At 32.6% G+C, this 24,512-nt stretch overlaps 1 protein-coding gene across 1 annotated transcript in view; it reads right to left on the bottom strand.

The window, feature by feature from the left end:
* Positions 1 to 7,438: 7,438 nt before the first annotated feature.
* The window catches only part of LOC129231565 (clotting factor G beta subunit-like), a 50,218-nt gene continuing 33,144 nt past the window's right edge, over positions 7,439 to 24,512 (bottom strand). The window contains exons 4-8 of the mRNA XM_054865923.1: positions 21,048 to 21,130; positions 18,895 to 18,980; positions 17,013 to 17,299; positions 13,450 to 13,607; positions 7,439 to 8,220 (exon numbers count right to left, since the gene is read on the bottom strand). Of these exons, the coding sequence (XP_054721898.1) occupies positions 8,065 to 8,220; positions 13,450 to 13,607; positions 17,013 to 17,299; positions 18,895 to 18,980; positions 21,048 to 21,130 (770 nt within the window). The 3' untranslated portion in view covers positions 7,439 to 8,064. The remainder of the gene's footprint in view (positions 8,221 to 13,449; positions 13,608 to 17,012; positions 17,300 to 18,894; positions 18,981 to 21,047; positions 21,131 to 24,512) is intronic.

The raw sequence follows: 24,512 nt of genomic DNA on the forward strand, positions 1-24,512 counted from the left end.
CGATCTTTGGATCTCAATCCCATCGAGCATGTATGGGATTTTCCAGGTAGACGCTTGGCAGCTCGTACCTTACCACCAGTAATGATTCGGGAGCTTCGATTGGCGCTGCAAGACGAATGGGCAGCAATGCCTCAACAACTCATTGACACCCTCATTCTCAGCATGGGCAGACGCTGTGAAACCTGCCTAGCAGTCGGGGGAGATCATATCCCCTACTAAAGACCGGATGTTTCTTGCTGGACACCCATCACAGGGATGTTTCGGCCTTCAGTCGCATTGCGCTCCATGCTACGTTTTCAATAAAGCTTCTTTTTATCCCTCTGATTTTTCTTTTAGTTAGTGTTGCTTACATTACACATGTCCTTACGTATTGGGGATCTTACGGTATTAAATGTGTTGATTTGGAAAGCTTTTGTACAAAAATATATTGAAAAAACCGTCTCATCCTTAATTTTTGCACACCAGTGTAGTATATACAGCATTGTACAATAGCTAAATCAGATGTAGAGTTCAAAAGGCAGTATCAGCGATACCAACCACAAAACGGAAGGCATGGAAATGGGGAAATTAGCATTAAAGATGGAAACCTATACTGCGATTCGCAAAATACTGATTCCGTCAAAACACTCTATTCCCTCCGTGAAGCTAGTCAAACGGTTTTCTCTTCGACCGAGTTATTCAGCAAGCAATGACTTTTATCTAAAGTACAGTGTGTTCATACTGTATTAATGTACAGCTGCACTGCTCGTGTAAGTACACGTAGCATGTAAAAGTTTGCTAAATACCCAAGCTTTGCCTTCAATTCACGAGTCGAACCCCACCATACTGCGGACAATCGTTGGAGAGATGAATTTACTTTATCTAGTGATTTGCTGGCGTTCTCAGCTTCAATGAGATGACATCTGCCTCCAGCTCGGTTATTTACTACTTCAGACTGAAGAATTTTAATAAGAACGAATCTGCAGTCTCTGGATGTGATAACTGGGCTGTCTAGTATATTGCATATAAAAAACGAATTATTCATCCATTTTTTTTTTTCTGAAACGGTCTATAAACCTTCCCAACAGTAACCTAGAAAAATTGCGAAAATTTCAACGATATCGATCGGGTAACTTCCCTGTTTACCCCGGATATATAAATTTGGAGTTTGTGTTTTATTTGTATAAAGATTGTCTGTCGTGCTCATCGTGTTCTAGTTTATTAATGAAATTAATCTATGAAATTTGGTGAGCCGTTCATATTATAGTCTGGGCCGGTAGTATATATATGTATACAAACGAAATTCGTATGTTTTGGTTTCAAAATTTGCCGGTTCAAGAAGAGGTAATAAATGTTTAAAAAAAAGAAGATATTTTAAAATTATTTTATGCATCTTTTGTAAGTTAAACAAAACACGTGATTGTATTTAAATAAGTCTGAATTAGGAATTCATTAATTTCTAAAAGCATAACCACGTGTTTTGTTATTTCATATTTATTTCAGTTACTTTTATCTTACAATTTTTTCTTTGGAAAATGATAAGTTTTAATTTGTTCAAGACATTTCCTTTTCTTTAAGTTACACAGAGGTATACTGCTGCGGTACCTGTTTCAACACTCAGTACTACGCTACAAAGCTATGTTCTATTTCTGTTGGATCCAAAATAGAAATTTAAATTACTTTTATTCCCGGAATTTGTATGATGATATGCAGAATTTGCACCAAAATGACTAAAATAAGCACAATTATTAAAAGATATTAATGGGGCCACCAAATGTTTGCCAAAGACGAAGCAAGCATTTTGTAAATACAAAAGAGGTCAGCGTGAAAAGTTTCTAGGCTAACCAGCAACCTTTTCATCAGTTGCGTTAAAACCTTATTAATCGCTGAAAACTGAAAAGGAAAATCAGATGAGAAAGAGCATACGTAAGCTCACGGCACTGAGAAGTAAGAAACGAATGAGCTATATAACTAAATTGAATGCGATGCAGTTTGCATTGGTGTCGAGTTAAATAATAGTTTTACCCACTCTACTTGATTCTTTCAGATTCAAGAAGGGAAAACAACGTGCTTCGTCCATTGAGTGCAATGCTGGAGGGTCATTCCACGAAAAAGGCAACCCTTTGTCCCGCACGTGACAGTTCATTAAAAAGTAATAATTTTATAGGGTACTGACCAAATTTTTACTTCCTTTTACATAATAAAGGAAGCATTGTATTCGCGAAAAAAGATTTCACTCAAAAATCGACCTTAATTTCCATTTTACTCACCCCCGAACGAATGTCGAGTTTTTTTTTTTTTTTTTTCGAACCGACCACACTTGCATATATACCTAAGAACATATGGAAGCCCGAAATATTCGTTTTGACGATTGATCCACGAGTTAATTACAACGAGTTTTCTCGCGATGTTCGTATGTACTTATGTATGTGCGTATATGCGTATGTATCTCTCATAACTCAAAAACAGTATGCCGTAGATAGTTAAAATTTGATACGTAGACTCCTAGTGGGATCTAGTTGCGCACCTCCCCTTTTGGTTGCATTCGAATGTTCCAAAAGGGTTTTTTTTTTACACCTTTTGGATGGGCATAATCACTGTTAATTTCAATGCAAAATCAATAGGTGTTATAATTTAGCGGACACTTGGCAATGTATCGCCAGGTTTTTTGCTTCGTTTCGCAACAAACTAGGGGTGAAGATATGTAAAGTGTTTCCTTGCTTACTCCAAGGCATTATTATCATTAAATTGGAGTAAAAGGAAGTCATGTGAGGCACACATCAGCTCGTTTGCTTAAGAAATCACACATAAGTTTGTAGTTTCTTAAGCAGAAAAAATTTGTTCATTAATATTTTTAAGTGCTATTTTTAATGAAATATATGGGGAGTTATGTGCGGGACAAAATGGCAGTTTTCCGTGAAATAGCCCTGAAGGGATTTAAAAAAGCAGCCTGCTTTTATAAAAAGAAAGCAATTTTAACGAATTCATGACATGTTTTCCTTGGCTCAAAACTCTAAGCATAAGGCATTTAAAGAAATACATAATTTGCATGATAGTAAGAATTAAATTTAAAAAAATGTTCAAAAAATTATAACAATTTGATTTAGTGTGTCAAGGAACTTAAAGAAAGAGTTGTGAGCTCGTGGATGTAAGCAGATAATCTCAGTCCGAACACATTATAAGCAAGGAGACAAAAGACAAGGAGCAAGTTAATGATTTTACTTGGGATGCGTTTATCCAATTTCAGCTAAAGCACCTATAACTTCAATCAAAACTAACTCAGAAGCTCCTCACAAATTCTGTCTTATGCAGAAAAATTCACACATTAAATTAGTATACAAATTTAAATGTACGAGTGTGTTTTCATCGACAAATCTGCGGAAGGATGTTAATCGTCTTTTTAATTACAATATCTTTAAATTACTGTTCTATAAAGGTGAGACATGGATAAATGGTTTTTTTTTTTTTTTGAAAATTCCGAAAGTTTTATACCTGGCTTGCCACGTAACTCTCAGGGGCGCCCGGGTGGGAGGTGACGGAAGATCACAGTGACCATCCAAAAACTTTCTTATCCGGAAAAAATTGTCTGACGATTCGGAAGTTTTAGAGACCAAAAAAAAAAAAACTTTTTTAATGCTTTTTATTACGAAAATTGCCGTTATCTTTTTTTTTATAATGATGCTTTGATGTCTCTTCTCATTAGATGCTTTTATCTACGCGTGTACTATATCATTGGCTAAAATTGGAAGCTTCCTTCGTCAAATTAAAAATGTTCCCCCTCCCAAAAATTGAGGTTTTGGGACGTCCGTGGTAACTCTTGTTCGTGCTTGAAGAAATAGTACAGAAGCATACATATGTTTGCTTATGTTACATAATTTGTCATATACCAAACGAACCATCGCAAAATGAAAATATCTGTGAAACAAAAGGCCGCGGCAAAGTGATAACAACAAATAATCTTGATTGCTAAAAAAAAAAAAAAAAAAAAAAGAACTACTAGTTTAGTATTAAGACTCAGAATATCACTGAACTCTCAAAGGATTGTTTCCGAATAACAGAAAATTCATGATTATCTAAAACGTTCCAACTACTTGATCTAATTAACAATCTACAGTAATTTGAACTCCGTAGATAATAGTTGAATCAATGTCGAGAATTTTTACATTTGGTGCATCAAGCCTCTGTTCTGGCTTTGTAGAAAAACTTCCGGCGAATTTAATGGTACCACAACTTTTATTTGGATGATTCAAATATATTTCTTAAAATGAACATTAATTGTCTCACCACAAGTAGTATCTTTGTCACTTTTCTCGACTTCATTGCCAATTTTATTCCCCAGTTACTCATTCTGAAGGTTTTATGTTTTTTTCCATTACCGTCATTGAAATCAGAAACTCAAATGAAATTACTTATCTGGCAGCAGAACTTATTCTTTAACATTTATCCTCTTAGAGCATGTTCCTTTTTTATCCTCTAGAATACAACCAAGAAGGATAAAATGCCTTTGGCTTGAAACTAGCGTAGTAATTAAATTGTATTTCAGCAAGGTATATGAAAATAACTGAAAATTATTTTCAGCTAAAGGGCAACGTTTTTAGTGAAAAAAATGTTTAAAACTTTGAGACAATTTAAATTTAACGCGTACTGTAACCTGTTATTGTATGAATATAAAGACTTGTATTAGATTGAATGTGTGCGTGTGTGTGTATGTATTAGACGAAGAGGTTAATTTTTGAAATGTAAACTGCATTTTTGTGGTTCGTTTCAGCAATATGAAAGCTTTGACTTATCTATAGAAGTATTTATAAAATTTTTAATGTCCTGTTCTTATTGAACAATCACGATTGCTTATTGTTTTCACTTGACCATAGTTGAAGTACCTTTATTTTTTATTTTTCTTTGCTTATAATGCAAATTCCTCTGGTCCACAGGTCTTAACGAGCCTGTCCTTCCTCCTAGATGGTATCGTCTATGTCCTCCGGAATCGACTCTATTGATTTTACACCGACCTTCTCGAGTTTACACAATCCTCTTTAGAGCAAAAAAAAAAAAAAAAAAACATCCAGCAAACAATGTAAAATTCCATTTGACGGATAACGGTCATCTTGTCTAGAACGTGACGCCTCATATATTTCATTAAAAAGAATACTTAAAAAAAATTAATGAACAATTTTTTTTTACTAAGCAAATTACGAACTTATGTGTGATTAAGCAAAGCAATTCGTCGTTATCCTTTAAAATTATTACTTTTCAATGAACCGTCACGTGCGGGACAAAGAGTTGACCTTTTCATCGAATGGCCCGCCCAGCATCCAGCATTGGCCTTCATTTCAATTTTGAATTAAACATTTTGAGATAGAATCCTTTTGTGCAAACAATACACCCTAACGAGCAGGGTCCAATCGCAATTCAGGATTGCGAAAAACACAATTTGAATTCAAGAAGCGAAATTCAAATGAATGCCAGAAGCTGGATTCATAACGTCTTTATTATTATTATTATTATTATTATTATTATTATTATTATTATTATTATTATTATTATTATTATTATTATTATTATTATTATTATTGTTATTATTATTATTATTATTATTATTATCATTATTATTATTATTATTGTTATTATTATTATTATTATTATTCATCTGGTTGCGTCTTCAAGACCGTATTGAAACGGTAAACTGCAAGATAAGTAAGAAGATCTGTATATTATTTACTATTTGGTTGTACAGTGCCAGCAAAAAAATCTTTACATTTGGTTTTTAATAAAAAACTTTACATGCAAACTTTTTGTCATGATTTTATTGGCATGCTCCCTTGTGATTTGGCCTGCCGAATATTCGGTATTCGGCCAAATCACTAGGGAGCAATAAAATCATGACAAGAAGTTTACATTAAAGGTTTTAATTGAAAACCAAATGTAAAGATTTTTTTCGCCAGCACTGTAGTATTAATGAAGTTTGAAATATGAAAAAAACTAATTCGTTTTGAAGGTTTGTGTTACTATATTCCGTAGAGTTACTTTAGCAATTAATCGGGCTAAATTGAACTCCAAATACGGTTCCGAATGACCAACAGTTTAAAAAGAGAGATAGAGCGTTTTTTCCAGAGCTCGATCTATTTAGGTTATTCTAGCATGAAAAAGAATAAGTTACTGATAAATCAGTAACTTATTTCCACGTTTAAGACATCGGTTAGAAGTCAGACTTTTTTCTTTAAACCTGCGTATTATTTTTATGATCATTATTTTTATGACCTTAAATTAAATTGTTTAAGTTTTAAAAAATTGGAGTAATTTAAGAAAAAAATTGAAGTCCCTTAATGACGATTTAGTAATACAAACCATCACAAAAGAAAAACTTTTGGCTCATCTCCTTTTTTTTTTGTGTGTGTGTGTGTGTTTTGGTGTCGTTTACTTTTGAGGTGCTGAAAATATTTTACCTACTTATCGAATAAATGTGATACAATTGGTTTTTTGCAAATAGACTTCGTTGGTTGATTTACTTCCGGCTAGTCGCGCCAGGTTTTTGAAAATTAATAAGTTTACTCAAGTTTGGAAGTCCTAAATGGGAATAGAGTAAAGAATCACAAAGAGGATTAAATTTACTGTAGAATTGTTTTACGAGAAATACTTGAGAGGGTAACATTTAAAATAGTTTTCATTTGTAGTACTTTTATACTATAATATAAATGCAAGCAAAAAAATTCACATGAAAAGTAAGTTTGGTTGTTTTATGCAAAATCTATAACAGGTAACCGACTTTACTTTGTCGAAACAGAATAACGTAATTTTGTTTCTTTATTGATGGCAAGAATTGTCATCCCGTCAAATATAAATATAAAAGGGAATTACTTTCCAGTAACATAACTATACACGCCATCTATGGGACTGAACCAGCGTTACTTGAAATGGAAGATGGAGAAGATCTCCTTGAGAAGAACACAGTAGTTGTTGAGGATAGCTACCAAGCCGTAGCGTGCATCTTGCACCACCGGAATTATTTTGTAACCTTTTTGTTAAATGTTGTGATTTGTAACTGTTTTGTTCTCTGTTGAACCCATTAAAACACTTTCTGAACTAGTTCGAGCCTGTGTTTCTTAAAATCAGCTACAATCCTAGATTTCGCGGAGTAATATCTTTATCTCTAGTTATATTTTTGCTGAAACCAAACCTTATATATCACTCCCTTCTAATACATATAAATGTAAATGCGTTCCATTACATAAGAAAGATGATGAAATACTAAGAGTTCCTCATTATTTTTTTCTTTCTTTTTGTCTGATTGCAAGTTGGTATTGTTGATCACCAACCTTTCAAACATTTCGGATTTGTTAAAGATTAGAAGCACTCACGTCCTATGCCTTCCATCGAGTAGGTGTATTTAGTGTTCATTAAAAACCAACAACTCTTATGAAAAAATAATTTATTTTCAGTATTTCATAAAAGAGATCATGTTTTACATAAGATGAAATAAAATTAAAGTGAAATGCATTCAGCACATAAAACATCAGTTGATTATACGTTGTTATGTACACATTATATGCGATGGGAATTATAAATATAGTTATTAAATATTTAGATAAATATGGATTAAATTTCATCCTTCAGAAATAAATAAACAAAATTCTTCCAAAACTATGCTAAAATATAGTTTTTGCCAGTAAGGGAAATAATCTTAAAATCCAATGGTTGTGTCTCAGGTGATGATACTTTGTGGAAGAAGACTTTGTGAATTCGACTCATACATGGCTATAATTTTCATGACATTGATGCTCTATGTTCCAAATTTCCATTAAATATTTGATAATGCTGTTATTCACTTTCAACATTATAAATAGAAGATATTTCGATTGAGTTTTAAATTTCTCTTGTAATTATTTATGTTTTTTGCATTTAAATTTCAAAAGCTACTATATTTACAGTATCGTGGAATGAAAAAAACCATTCAATGTCCGTAATGGATCTTATAATATCCTTCTATTTTGACCGAGAAAACAAAATAAACAAAACTTCGACTTAGTTTTGAGTACGAAAATAGTTATAAATATTTCGTTTTCATTTCGAATAAACAAAAACCAAGTGTTAATTAATATGGCTACTAATCCAGTCAACAGTGGATGAGACGCTGTGGTATATTCCAGGTTGTCTCCATTGAGCACAACCAAATCCAGCTGAGATGATGCCAACTAAGGTCCATCTACCATCCAAATAGACGATTAATGGACCTCCAGAATCGCCCTAAAAGAAAAGAAAAAAAAAGATTATGGATGCTAATGAGCACAATTGTTTTTTCGTTTAAATATTCATTACTATGTTTATAAAAGATAATACGTTAAGAAAATAAAACTATAGGGGAAGTTTGCCGTCAATGGACCGGCGGTTCCATGAATGGACCGTGAGGACCTTTTCTCTACCAGAGTATGCAGTCACGGAATCGGTTTTAGTGCCTACCTTTGTCTGAAAACAGCCTAATTCAGAGTCGTCAAGTTGCTAGAGCTACTACATCATTTTGTTATAGGTACAGAAAATATTTCTGCTATTCGCTTACTAAAGATTCGCATTTTAATTTAATTATAACAGGCTTTGAATATCACTGATAAATAAAACGGGTACATGGACTTGAAAGAGTACATTTTCAAGTACAAGTTCCCATATTTCATGTTTCATCATGAATGGTCACAGCAGTAACATCTACTAGAATGTTCAAAATAGAACAGTTGCTGTCATTGAACAGCTATGAGTTTCCATGCCTGACAAAGTGGTTCATTCATGGAAACTCACAAATATTATAATTTCATCTCAATTGTCTTAGAAAATTGCTCAATTTTAAAAATAAATATTACAATGATGAAAAAATGTTTCTTAATAGTTAATGAAAACTCCCATGTATTATTATTTCATCTCATAAAAACTTATAATTTATTCAATATTTTAAAAAATAAATTTTAATACAGTTTCAAATAACTTTGATGTACCAGAAAAACGTCAAAAGGAGCAAATTTCGGCCAGTGGCAGAGAACGTGATATAGTAACCTACAGGAATCGTGACATGGGCCTTAAGAAAGTCGGCCGACAATATGGAGTGATTCCATGCTCTAAGATTCCAGGTTTTCCCTTACTTTGCGAAAATTTTCAAGTAGGGAGAATGTGAGGCAAATTAAAATAGTTAAGATAGCTTAACTTTTTCAACATAACCAAATAGAAAATTTGTTTTGAAAATTGCACTATATAAAGAAAGAATAATATGTTTTATTATAAAACTTGCATTGAAACATTGCATTTCTTTTTTGGCAGAAATTTGTGTCTTCAAAAAGAAAAAAAAAAAGTGGAAAATGTTAACTTTTTTTTCCAAGGGGCAAAAGGAAAAATGTAATATTTTTCAAAGGAAATATTTTTTATTCGAGTGTAAAAACTATTTTTGATCAAATGAATGAGAATAAAATAAATTTTTATAGATAATGAAACAATAAACTAATAAATAAATTAATTTCTTAATACATATGAGGCAGTGAGAAGCAAAGAGGTGTAAGTGGCAAAATTAAAAATTTGGAGGTAACCAGTACACATGGTAGGTGTGTCTCTCCTCTGTCTTGAGGCAAGAGATGGTACAAGTAGCTCTGGTAGTTGCTGCTATACAGTATGATTTAGAAAACAAATTCAAGGAAAGCCTACCTAGGATGTTCTCTTTAAACGCGTTGTACTCAAAACTTTAAAAAGTTTACTTACATCCCTTTACTTCACACTGCCTCAAATGAATATTTAAAAAATTTCTTAATAAACGAGAAGAAATAAATGAATGAAAAAAATATTGAATAAATAAGAAAATAAGGAAATAAATGAATAAATAAATAAATAATTGAATGAAGAAAGGCAAATGAATGAATTAATAAATAAATATGTAAGTGATTTAGTAAATGATTGAATGAGTAGACAAAATTAACTATTTGACTTTGCCCGCATGCACTTAAATAATTATGCAAAACATTTAAAATACAAAATAGCTTAATATTAATAAAATAAATACTGCACTGAATATTAGTCGATCTCAACTAATGTTTAAAATGTTACTAACAAGAACTTTATAATTTGATAATAGAAAAAAAAATAGACTTACGACAAAATATTACAATTTAAGCATCAATTTTTGAAAATTGTTTATCTATCTATACATATAATAAAATAAGATGTGTGTGTGTGTGTGTGTGTGTGTGTGTGTATGTGGCGCGCATCCTGGGAAAACGGTAAGGCCTAGAAAGATGAAATTTGGTATACAGGTGTAGTTTTTGCTGAAGCTGTGCACCTCGGGCTTCGATTTTTGATATTTTAATTAGAAAAAAAGTTATTTAATGTTTTATGTGATTTTTAGCACTTTTTAGTACTTTTAACCTCACAGACCCCGAACCAATCGCGCCAGACAAATATTTTTGGTACTTGTCGGAAATTTAATTTTAAATATGATGAACAAAAAAATTTTGAAAATAGAGCAATTTTTGTATTTTTTATGAATTTTTGAAAAACCTTTAATTTGCATGTTTTTCTGGGTTTTATTTTTTTCTAATATCATCCTGCGAGAAGTATCAAAGCCTCATTTCTGAAATTTAAGTTGGTAATAGTATGAACATTTCGCCCTCTTCAGAAGAAAAAAGTTCTTAAAAATACGCAATAGTTTTTTTTTACAATTTTTTTAATGCTGAACACATCATGTCCTTTCACGCATCAGTCGAAAAAAGCGTTCTTCAATCTTTTATGCCTGTGACGTCACTACTTGGGTTTCGATTCGATATTTACTATGGAATCTTAATCGCAAGCAATGTTAATCTTTTTTTTTTATTATATAGCTTACTTCTACATTTTCTGACGTGATGACCACGTGTTTTTTCGGCAGCGCTTGCTTTTTTTCTTTCCTTTTTTTTTTTTGTTTTTTTGTTTTATTTAGGGATTGCATTTATTTCTTTTTCCATCCCCCCCCCCCAAGCTAGACCTTTCGCTCTATCTATATTACGTTACATTTCATAGTTGTGCGCATTAATTCAATAAAAACAGAGAGATTTTTTTTATCTTTGTCAAACGCTACTTTTTGCACGCTATGGGGAATTTGAGCTTTTTTTTTTTTTTGCTCTACCTAAATAAAAAAAGCGGTTTTTTGAGTGTTCTTTGTTTTTATTAGGAAATGGGTGAGGAGGTCAAAATAAACAGAGATGGATAAGAAAATGTAGAGATAGATTGTAAAGGTAGATAGCCGCCGAAGGTGGCAATCTTGGCGTAAAAATGTGAATGGCACAAAAAAAAAAAAGATTATTTAAACAACCGCCGAAGGCGGCAAACTTGAAGTAAAAAGGGAAATGACAAGTTAGCCAAACAGCCGCCGTAGGTGGCTGCTTGCACATTGGATGTCAATGCCCCCCTCCCTCCCCCACATACACCATGACTTTGAAAAAACAATGCTTTCACATAAAAGTGGAAGTGCTTTTTGTTATTTTTCGACAAAATTTGCATGAAGAGTACGTCGTTTGTGTCTCCCCTCCCCTTTAAAAATATTCCAAACGACGAAACTGGAGACGGATCTAGAAAATATTTTATTCAAATTATTAATGATATAGATAGATATAGATTGATTGACACCGCCACGAAATTTATTTAAGTAGCCGCCGAAGGCGGCAACATTGGCGTAAAAAAACGAATGATAATACTGATTTATAGAGAAAAACATTGATTAATGTCGTCGCTAAATTGTTTAAGCAGCCGCCGAAGGCGGCACCCCTGGCGTAAAAAGGCGAATGGCGTAAAAAGGCATCCCGTGAAAAATATAATAACCGCTTTTCTACAATTTTACTATGTAGTAGCTAGAACATTTCGCCCTCTACAGAAAAAAAAAGTTTTCAAAAGTATTCAAAAGTTTTTTTTTTACAATTTTTTAAAGGCAGAACGAAGATATGAGCTATCGCTTCACCGAAGATCTGCTGTCCGCTGACCGCTGCGAATATGACGTAACGCAACCACGTGATCTAACTGAAGTGCGTAACTTGCTTTTTTCTTTTCTTCCTTTCCAAGGATTCTTCGCTTTTTTTTTCTTTTCAGGTATTTCATTTGTTTCTCCCTCCCCCCCCCCGGATGTTTTGCTAAACATTCGATTTCGGTTAATCAGACGGACCACATCGGATCGTTTTGGTCCCAGTCACTTTTTTTTTTGAATTTCAATAAAAACAATGATTTTTATACTTTGGCAAACTCCGGGTACCACAAAGACATCAATTTTTTGTGCATTTTAATAAATAAGTAAGCGCGCTTTTTTTGCATGATTTTCTTTTTGTTAGGGAATAAGATCGGAGGTTAGATCAAAATAAACAGAGATAGATGAGAAAATTTAGAGATGGATCGAATAAGTGATAGATATGCATTGAGTGTACAAAAAATGTTTTTTTTTTTTTTTTTTTAATTTTGTTCTCGAATTAATACTTTTTTTCTTTGAAAAAAGATTGTTAATTACTATCAGAGGTAAATTTCCATGGATCTAGAGGAAGATAAATCTACAGGTCGATGTACGGTGAGAGATAGACGGATCCCGTTATTTAAAGAACAACAGCGGGGTTAAAGGGGGGGGGGGCGTCGCTGCGATTTGAAAACATTGTTAATTACTGTCAGAGGTAGATACGCATAGATCGTATAGATAGATAGTTAGATAGACAAATGCAGAGGTCGATATAGTAGATGAAGAGCAAGAAAGAGACATGCCCGTTATTTAAGGAACTTCAACAGGGTGTCAATGCCTCCCCCCCCCCCCCCACACACCATGACTTTGAAAAAACAATGCTTTCAAGTAAAAGTGGAAGTGTTTTTTGTTATTTTTCGACAAAATTTGCATGAAGTGCAAGCAGTTTGTGTCTCCCCTCCCCCTCCTTTAAAAATATTCCAAACGGCGGAACTGGAGATAGATCTAGAAAATATTTTATTTAATTTAATAATGATATAGATATAGATCGATTGATACCGCCACGAAACTTATTTAAGAGCCGCCGAAGGCGGCAACATTGGCGTAAAAAGGCAGATGATAATATTGAGATATAGAGAAAAACATTGATTAATACCGTCGCTAAATTGTCTATGCAGCCGCCGAAGGCGGCAACCCTGGCGTAAAAAGGCGGACCAGCTGGTCGCCGAAGGCGGCTAGTATTATAATATGGTTTGATCTTCAGAGGTAATTTTTTCTGGCTGGAATAGACTGCATGTGTTACTACATAGCTAAAATATTACAAGATAGGTGGCACTGAAAGCAGAGAAAATATTTAACATTTTCACTTTGCTCCGTTATTTCACTTTGCCCCAAACTCCCCTACTTAGCAAGTAAATAAATATCTTATAAGTAATAAAAGTAATAAATAATGACCTAAAATCACGCATGTTTCAAGTTGGGAGGTAAAAAAAGTTAATGTGGGCTTGTAATTTTTTACGTAAACGTTGAAATCTTACCACGCAAGCGTCCTTTCTTCCATTTTCATAGCCTGCACACATCATTTCGGGAAAAATTCGAACGTTGATTCCTTTCCAATGATGCCACATTTCACATTCTTTGTTAGAAATAATAGGAACTTCAACTTTTTGAAGGAGGCGAGTTCCGTAGCGGTTACCTGAAAATAAAACAGTATTAAATACCCGTAAAATAATAAATAAGACTCATTTTACACCAGAAAGTTTTGATCATATGCACTATTCAAATGGTGACATTATTTTAGTAAATTAAGAAGACAACATATCCCTTCTGCGGTAGGGGAAGACCGCCTATATTAGATCCCTTAAGAACAGGAGGCATGGGTACCTAAACGTGAAGCAAAAAAACAAAATAAATAAATAAATAAATAAAAACCTTAAAAAATAAATAAATAAATAAATAAAAATAAATAAATGAATAAATAAAAAATAAATAAATAAATAAAAAATTAAGCACCCTAAGCCAAATGTATTTACGAATCGACTTAGACACATTTTCCCTAAACATTAAATATTTTTAAAACAAAAATATTTTTGACAAAGTTGCAAAAGTTCAAATTAGGAATATGCGTGCCTGTAATGGATCAAATGCTATTTTAATTGGACTGACGTAAGAAATAGCAGAAAAGAGTTTTATAAAACTAGTTTTTTCTGCAGAATTCATAAATTTTTTTTTCTGCCATTGTCCCACACTCACACAAGTTCTAATGAACCCACTTGGGACATTTTATATACTCAATCTTGTATTTAACTTCACCTTTATGACAGAGTTTATATTTCTAGGTATTCTTCAGTTGTTTCAACTCTTTTTCTAAAGATACATTAATTGATCTGTGTCTTTTTCACAAGTAAATAACGTAAGAGTAATTTATTATCACTTTCAAAATATCAAACATCTTCCTTAATTTATATTTAAAAAAGCCACCAGCCGCAGCTATAAAGTTCAGAATCAGTTGCCATAAGTAATTCCCTGGAACATTATCAGTAAATTTTAAAACCACTTAGAGTAACGGTACTAGTAACAGACATGCTTTAAGACGTCGCTCTCAGGTTAAATCAATTTTCTGAGCCTTTTAATGTAAGACCTATGAAACTGTTTTTCTCTCATGCAACTACATCTCACTAATGTTTGGCTGCGTCTGGATCCTCGGAATTAGCTGATTCAATTTTTATTCGCTCAATTTCGAAAAAAGGTCCGATCCACGGTAATAGACACCGATAAATCTGACGATATCCAGTAACAGATAGGATGAGAAAAGGATGAGTAACGGACAAAATTCAGTTTTTCTCTTCAAAATGAGCAAAAATTCTTTTTTTAGAACTAAAGCCTTATTAAATTTAAATGAACATGAAAACCAGCTGACCTCGTGGTGGCTGTTCATAACCGTCTACTACTGCCTTGAAAATACCAACTGGCTAACAACTGGAATAAAGAAATTGCATTTAAAGCAGTGAGAAGCAAAGGGATGTAAGTGCCAAAATTAAAAATTTGGAGATAATCAGTATAAATGGTAGGTGAACTTCTCCTCTGTCTTGAAGCAAGAGGAAGTACTAGTAGCTCTGGTGGTGCTGCTTATACAGCATAACATATAAAAATTATTTAATGAGAAAGTCTATTTTAAACGCAACTTTAAACGCGTTTTACTCAAAACTTAAAATTGTCCACTTACATCCCTTTACATTTCACTGCCTCATTTATCAAAACTAAAAGTAAATGTCCCCGAAATGAAACATCAATCTTAAGAAGAAGGATCTTCTACAAAACGTGTTTGATTATAAAAAAATAATAAAAATAAATAATTAAGAACAAAAAATCCGCCTGCGTAGAAACCAAAAAAACTAAAAAGAAAAAATATAAGCCCAGTTATATTTAGAACGCTATTAAGTACTACTGATTAACTACACCACTGTCTTTTTTGACCAACCAAGGAATCCCGTTAAATTTGAATGGGCCCCGAATGTTGATCCTTCTATTCTGCTTTTGAATTTATGATTTGTCTTATGTGTGTATCGATTATAAAACTATTTCAATGGCGTAGTTATTCAGTAGTACTTAATAACACCCTAAACTACTGGACTTATATATTTTTCTTTTTAACTTTTTTTGGTTTTTACGCAGTCGAGTCTTTTGTTTTATTTGATAATTATTTTTTATTTTACACTTTTTAGTTAATTTTCATTGACTTAGTTATTATGATAGGAAGACGGTAAAATTCGCAATCTTGTTATTTTTTTGAGAAAGTTTATAACGTGAGGATTGTTAAATAACTTGTGGCGGTCTAAATTACTGTTTATTAGTCTAGGGATCTAGCTCGGCTTTAAGTTACATATGCTTGTCCTTTAGCAAAAATACGAGAAATTAAGTCAACCACAGTTACATAAACAGCCTGTATAACTCATGATGACGCGAGTTCGGAAACGTCGTCAGTCAAATCTTTCTTGCAAAACTAAAAAACCCCGTCAAGAAAGTGCACGTCACGAAACTCAGTCCCCTGAATCACGACAAAAACAAATGCAACATGTTAGAGATAAAAATCGAACTAGTAGACTTTGTAAACAAAAAATTCAGACAGCAAAAACACTGCCTGCATTTGTCGCACGCATGGAGCGTGCAATATGATCCCGAACTGACAAATGGCGACTGGTTGTTGATATGGTGAATTTTGACTACTGTCATGCATTTAGTGCCGCTCCCAAGGTTAAGACAAATCGATTGACGCAAGAATCACCAAAATTGACCAAGGCGTTTAGCCTCTATAAGGCCACATAGGAACAAACATTCATACATACATGCATACATAGACTCATATATAAACACATTATCCTCCTTTGCGTCACTCACGAGCAGTCGGGTGAAAAACACAAATCCTGAATTGTTGTTAAAATGCGTTTAAAATAATCTCAAACATGCATTAGTTTAAAACAGTAACTCATTTTTTTTTTGTAGTAGAATATTAAAAGGTTCATTTAATTGCATATTCCTAGTTTGAATTACAGGGTTCAATATAGGAAAAAATTACAGGTCTGAAAAAGGAGAACATGCCATTTTCTTTTCTTCTACTTATACCTCCTTAAAAAGTAGCAAAATCTCGTGTAACAATGCAGCGAGATCGCATATTAAAACTTGCATAATTATACAGTCCCTATTAAATACTGTTTATAATACTATAATATTATTCTTCTCAATTCACAAGTTTTTGAGGTATTCAACTACATAAAAAGTACTCGAGATAAGATTTTAGGGCAGTAAAAAACAAGCCACGTTATAAAATAATCTACACTTGTTTGAAGATGGATTGAACTTCATCCTCGTAGTCTGCAGACTCAAAGCGTTGCTTATCATACAGAGATATAGATTAATATATAATTTCCATGCATATAAAATAAAACAAAAAGCAGTAAAACGGAAGCATCAAATAAAGAAAAGTAGTTAATCGTTGTAAAAAACGGACTATCTGAATTTGAATGTGCAACATATGTTTAAAAAAAAAAAAAAACATAACATGAATGTTGTCACAAGACCTCAAAAAGTTCTTGAAACTTACTCAAAGCTGGATCTGTTTTCCCCCAGCCAGTGATTATTGCTCTCCAGCCTTGGAAGTTCCAGCCATACGGAGGCAAGCAAATTGGAAGGACATTTTCTTGATATCTAGCTGCCCGGTCTAGACGAATGAGGGCGACATCATACCGATCAGGATGGGATGGGGAGAAACGGAAGTTTGGATGCAGTAATTTCTCAACAACTCGAAACTTTTGAACCGGTAGCAGTTGATAACGGTGGTCATGAATGTCATAAGCCCCCAATACAACAAACACATCTTGTAATAAAGCTCTAAATAAAGGTATGAAAATGATTAAAATAGATATTTGTAAATTACTAAATCTGCTTAAATGCAAACTGAAAAACAAATATGAATAAAATAGTCAGCATAATAAATGCTCAAGTTGTTAGGAAAATTGCAGCAAATAGTCATCAATGACTAATGAAAAAGTCTAGTGTTGTCTTAAAATAGCTACTTTCTATAAGTTTATGCTAATTTGTGCTCCATTTACTGTGGTTATTATTCGTTGTATTTACACTTTAGTGCCAAGAATGTTAATCGAATGTATATACAAAAAGCTCTTAATAGTTAAAATCAGCCTGCCCTCATGCTTCATAACACGCTTCCACTCTGCAATTGAAAAAAATGAGTTTTTCATTGCACTGAAGAAATACCTATTCTCTAACATTTTGAACAAAAGACATGTTTCTTGGTGCATGAATTGCCAAAATGGTCGATTTCGCGGATATTGGAAGGCAAATAGCAAGTCGGTTCAGCTTAAACGACTATTCTTGTCCAAGGTTTACATGGATAGACGCAGGAACCTGCTACCTACCCTCCAATACCGGCGAAATCGACCATTATTGCGGTGGTGGTTTGACGGTCTGGGCAGGCATCATGTTGGATGGCCGCACACCCCTCCATGTCTTAGAGAGGAGCTCTGTGACAGTTGCGAGACATAGGGATGTGGTCTTGGAGAGCTAAGATCCCGCCTTGAGGGGCGCTGTTAGCCCCGAGTTAGTTTTAATGGATGTTAACACAAGACCACATACAGCTCTTCTGGTCGACGAATTTCTGGAAGGGGAGGATATTCACTCGATGGATCTACCAAGTAGATCTCTAGATTCCAATTCTGTAGAACATGTCTGGAACGCTCTCAGGAAGGCAACAGCAACTCGCAACACCCGGGGACCATCCACAGCCTGAGAACGGCGTTGAGGAACGAGTGGAAATAATTACTTAAGGATCAAATGAACTGATTTATTTCAAGTATGGAGTCACAGTGCGAGGCCTATATGTCTGTTAGAAGGGACCATACCCTCTACTAACCCCCCCCCCCTTTTTTTTAAATTTTGCAATTGCTGTTTCATACCATCCGACTCTAACGAGTGTTATTTATGATCATGCTTGTGCATTTTCAACTTTAGATGGTTATTTGTTTTGTATTGTTTCAATGTATGTACGTACCGAATTTCATTAAAATCGGTCCAGTAGTTCTGGAGATAATTGACCAAATCTGAAAATTCTCTTAATTTCTTACACCAGTGTGTATTTGTTTATCACTGGAAATTGGTGGAAGCCTGTGAAATCCCGGAACATTGTCCGAAAATAATCTGAGACGTTTTGGAATTTTCTTACAGTGCAAGATTTATATTTGAAACGTACTCATGGTTACTTCTTTGAGATTTACAGTTTAACTAATCGAATAATTGTACCGGATATATCAGACATGATATTACTTAATGGTGTTTTAAGATCAATGAGTAAGGTGATGACAAGAATTTAAAAAATATTTTTTCGTTATATTAATTTTAAGGCATTAATCTCTCATATATTAGAAAATAAGTTCTTCGTCATGAATGGAAGCGTAAGCAATTTATTTTACCTATAAACACAGTGGGCTGCAGTAACAACATAGTAATGATTCAGTAACACTCCTCCACATTGCTGCTGCGTTATTTTGATGTGAGCCTGTAAGAGCCAGATATTAAAATTCATTCAAAAATTTCAATAAAATATTGATTACTACAGAGTATTTATAAGGAAAAACTATTAAAAAAAAACTATTTAAGATTTTTTTCTTTTTTTTAAATTTTGAATATTATCTCACCAGGTCCCCTCCCCCTAATGGTACAATATTACCTAAAGGCATATATGTGGTGCTATTGTCGAAAACTGAAAATGTCATCTTTGAAGGAAAAAAAATTCCTGGGGAAAGGGGGGATCTAAGGTCCCCTTATAAAAAACCTTTCATTTTAACTTATGTTGCCAATACTAATATGACAGAGAGGGAAAAAAAACCCCGCCTTTGTCTATGACTAATTAAATATTGTTTTAATTCTGAAAATTAAATTTTGCAGACATACAGATTGAGTTGCATGACTTTTGGATTTTTAAATGAAATAACTCTTAGCTTTTAGATTGTAACATATGAAGGAAACAATGAGTTAGAATTTTTTTTTTTTAAGTTTATTTTGTATAGATATTTTTAAGAATCAAGCAGTATTTAGTCATAAACTTCAATTTATCTTTTTACGTTTTAAGAGTGTTATCGGCTCAGAATTCGTTTTAAAATAAAAGCAGAGTTTAAAAGGAGTTTTTATAGAAAATTTTTAAAACCGTCATAAACATAATGAACGTGCTTTATTAGTTATTTATTTATTTATTTTGTTCTTATGCCTCTCTGTCGTCATAAGTACTGTTCTAGTCCTTTTGAATTAATTTAAAAAGCTGAGTTAAAACGAAAAATGTTTGAAAATCACGTTTTAGATTTCTCAGAAAACTGCGCTGCAAACTGCGTTACACGTTAAGCTAAGGAAAAAAAATAAATTACTTTCCTGTGATATCAAAGTTGTACATTCTTCTTTGCTTAGGTTCATAATTAAAATATTTTTAAACAATAAAAAATCTATGTGGAAAAATTAAAAAGAACTGACTTTATTAAAAAAAAAAAAAACGTTTTATAACTGTTTGAATTAAGGATCGTCTAGACCAGTGGATCTCCACGTATTCGCTACTATGGATCACTTCATACACTTCCGAATAGTAAGCGGCATGATTCGATAGATACACGACATCGCGACATACGATAGAAATAATATTTTAACAAAATTATAAAAGGTGACATGGGATAAATCCAAAAGTTTTCTTTAATATTACATTTAATTACAACTATAAAAATGATATTGACTAATTCTAACAAGGCTGTTTGCGGACCACTTGAAAACGGCTTGCGGACCACCGGTTGAGAATCACTGATCTAAACTATAGTTTTGGGTACTTGTTCTTCACAAAAATGAAATTCCTGTTAGATTCTTAATTAAAAGATGTTTTTTTACTAAATTTTTTTATGTGGAATATAGTGATTATAGATGGCATAATATCATTTAATTAGCTATTAAAAAAATCTTATGGTTCGGAAAATTCGGAGTCATTTATTTTAAAAACCTTGGACATGACACTAACAATGTTTGAGTATTAAGAAAATTCCAATGAAAATTTAGTATTCACTCTGTTATTTTTTTGTAAAAGTTTCGGGATATTTTTATTCATTTGTTCTAATCATAAATTGATAATTATTTAATATTGATAATTCTAATATTTTGTTAAAAAATCGCTACACATAAGCCGTGATGGTATTGTCTGTTGAATTGAGATTTTAAATATCCTACGTAATATGATCCGAAAGGACAAATAACATGAAAAAAAGGTAAATAATAATTAACCATGATTGAATATAGTTTATTAGGGGGGTGGCAACACCATTTAACTTTCTCTAGAAGAGCTAAAACCAATGACCTGATGCAAAACTGTTCACGTGATTTATATTATTTACTCGTATGACTGCAATTAGGTTTTATATTTTGGAGAAAAAAACATAAATTAGATAACATTAGACAGAAAGGATGAAAATTTTATACAGATTTTATATTATATTATATATTTTCCTCAGTAAAAGACGTCCCAAAAATTCATTCCACAGAAAATTCATAAAAATATAATTCAGAAAAAATTATAAGTTTAAGAAACAGCAGTTACCTGCCAAGGAAATTCTCCAAACTCCGCAGCATCTCCACCAACTATTCGACTAGTGGGTTTATGCACTCTTTGTCCACAGATAGCTAAAAATATTTAAAAGGATTAGCTCAATAACTAAATTCAGCTGAATTTCATATTAAGAAACGATATTAAAAAAAAGGAAAAAAGGTCACCGAGGCAGTAAACACAAGATGGTTTTCCGGAACAGATTTACGCTAAGTAATTTAAACTTTTTTTTTTTGCATTGGGAAAAACTAGGCGCACTAAACTAGTTAAACTTAGTAATTTAGGTTTTCTAAAAATAAAATAATTTTGCCCACAGTAAAATTTTATGTAAAAAAAGGACCTTAAAAAAAAAAAAAAAAAAAAAAAAAAAAAAAAAAAAAAAAAAGGCGCACTAAACTAGTTAAACTTCATAATTTAGGCTTTCTAATAGTAATTTTGCCAGATTTAATTCTTCTTTTAATTATTAATTCCAGGAAGCTATCAAACTATGAGCATAAATTATATTTCAAAGTGTTCAATCCCAATTTCTTTCCCTTCTTATACCAACATCATTCTAGATTATACATACTTACATTTGCGAATGATGCTAGAGAAACTAAGAAGAAATACGAGTGTGGTTTATCTTAGTTGCATCATCCGTGACCTTTGACTCAACAACTTCTATAATTTTAATTCACATTTTAGTAACTCTGAATAATACTATATCATCAAACGTTGTGCAAAATGTTGTAAATAAGAATAGGTCAAACCATTTAGAGTCAAAAAAGAAGTATTTATTACTTAATAAACCTTGTAATTTAAACGTATATTTAATAATGGAAATGAGTAGCCCACTATAAGTTATGTTTTTGTGTTTCCAATGCATAAATTATTTAGTATCAAACGCTGAAAAAGTATCATAGTAATAACTAAAGAGAGTTTATAGCTATACAAATATAAACTTCATTAACAGAATCTTTATCAGGTGATGATTCGATTAAACGAAACAAATTTTAAAGCAAAGAACTTGTCCTGTAACAATTCGTATTGCCGTAATGTCGTACCCACCAAAAGATAACATAATACCTTCCTTCTTTCAGAAAATAGTGTTTCCCATTATCAGCAAGGAAATCAGTAGCTTGAATGTTTATTGAAGCGTTTGAAAACCGATCTTAAACTTTTTGAAATGATTCTTGGAATTATGCGCATTATCAAATGTCTCTCATTTGGTTCGGCTAAATATGTGACGACGTTCTATCAAGTTTTAGAGTCAAATTACAGCACAAAAGCTTAAAATGATTTCCGACTCATCTTTCACGGCAACAAAGAAGTCTATTTTCAGAGCAAAGCGAGTGAATGTATGTAAAGAGAGAAAACAGTTGAGAAAAATCACAGATTATATAATTTGTTAATCTACGACATTACAAAAACCAACAAGATAAAAATTAAAACACAATGAACAATGAATGATGTAATAATGTAAAAGGTAGGTCCATTTAATTCAAAAAAAAAAAATTAGAACATTAAAGTTGTAAAAATATGTAATTAAAATGAAAAAAGGCCCAATTATGTTTATGAAAAGGAAGCATATTAAGAATAAAGACTTGAAGAACTAAGAAAAAGGCAAATATCATGTCTGTTTGGACCAAAACTAGTACAAAAAAGTTCCTTTTTGCTGAAAATAGAAATGGTAAAAAAAAAAAAAAAAAAAGCACAAAAGAACCAAATTTGGAACTGCTTGCGGCAATGGTATAACACATCGGTTTGGAAACATCAATGTTTTTTTACTGCCGATTTTTTTATGGTCGTTATTTTTCAAACATCTGTGTTTCGAGTTTGATGTTTTTGTCGATGTCGATGTTTTCTATTCCAACAAAATGGTTTCTTGAAAATGTGTGATGATTATACTTATAAAAAATCTCATATTATTAAGTAGCAGTTGCAGTATTTATCTCATTGGAAAAAGGATTCTATAATTACCATCGATGTTTTGAGGGCGATTGTTTTTAAACATCACTGTTTTGCGTTCGCTGTTTTTTCGTTGTCGATGTTTTATATATTATGCCAACAAAAAGGTGTCATAAAAATATAGGATACAAATTTTGCATCTTTAGTCAGTAGTTGGAGCATCTATCTTGTTGGAAAAACGTTTCTATAATTATCATTTATGTTTTACGGCCAAAGTTTCTTAAACATCATTGTTTATCGTTTGTTGTTTTTTCAATGTCGGTGTTTTACATTTTAAGAAATTGTTTCATAAAAAAGTTGAATAGTTAATCAATAGCTCCAGCATCAGTCTCATTGGGAAAAAAAATCTGTAATTTTTTATCTGAATAATTGACTTTATTGGAGAAAAAAATCTTACATCATTTTTACTTCCTTTTACAAAAAAGGAAGTATTGTATTCGCGAAAAAAATTTCACTCAAAAATCGCCCTTAATTTCCATTTTGCTCACCCCCAAATGAATGTTGAGTTTTTTTTTCGATTCGACCACATGCGGAAAAGTGCCTAAGAATGTATAGACACGCGAAATATCCATTTTGACCATCACCGAGGTAATTACAACTACTTTTCTCGTGACGTCTGTATGTATGTGCGTATGTGTGTATGTGCGTATGTGCGTATGTGCGTATGTATCTCGCATAACTCAAAAATGGTATGTCCTAGAAAGTTGAAATTTGGTACATAGACTCGTAGTGGGGTCTAGTTGTGCACCTCCCCTTTTGGTTGCTTTCGGATGTTCCTAAGGGGGTCTTTTGCACCTTTTTGGGGGGAAATCATTGTTAATTTCGATGTAAACTCAAGTGGCGTTATAATTTGTCGGACACTTGGCGATATATCGCCAGTCTTTTGGTCGCCAAGTTTTGTCGCCAACTTGGCGACAAATTTGGTGGAGTTTTTTTTTTTTTTTTGGTTTCAATTTGGCCATTGTTGGTGATATTTAGAGAATAAATATTGAATCACATTAAAATAGCGAATGATGGGGAAATGACATTAAATTGGAGTAAAAGGAAGTCATGTGATGCACACATCAGCTCGTTTTTCTGAAAAATATAAGCATAAACCATTATACAATCGAGAATAATTAGAATAGTTACTCTATTTCAGTAGATGTAATCATTAATGTATACTATTCATTTAGTTACTGTATCCGACTGTATATACAGGGTGTCCGAGAAAGATCCGTACAACTTAAAAAAATTATTGAAAAAGAAACAATAGGTTTACAGCAAAACTAATTAGTACGTTAGATAGAATAACTCAAAAAGTTTTTTCTAACACCACTGAATATTTTCTTTTGGGTTTATGTTAAAGATACTGTGTGTACAAAACGCAAGTTAACAATCTCGAAGAATTAAAGCAAAACATCCAAACAGCTGTAGCTACTGTTGATGTGAGCATGCTGAAACGATCGTGGATGGAATTGGATTATCGTCTTGATATTGTTCGTGCTACGAAAGGGTCTCATGTAGAAATTT

Source organism: Uloborus diversus, chromosome 10 (assembly GCF_026930045.1).
Source record: "Uloborus diversus isolate 005 chromosome 10, Udiv.v.3.1, whole genome shotgun sequence".
In the NCBI taxonomy this organism is placed as follows: Eukaryota; Metazoa; Arthropoda; class Arachnida; order Araneae; family Uloboridae; genus Uloborus; species Uloborus diversus.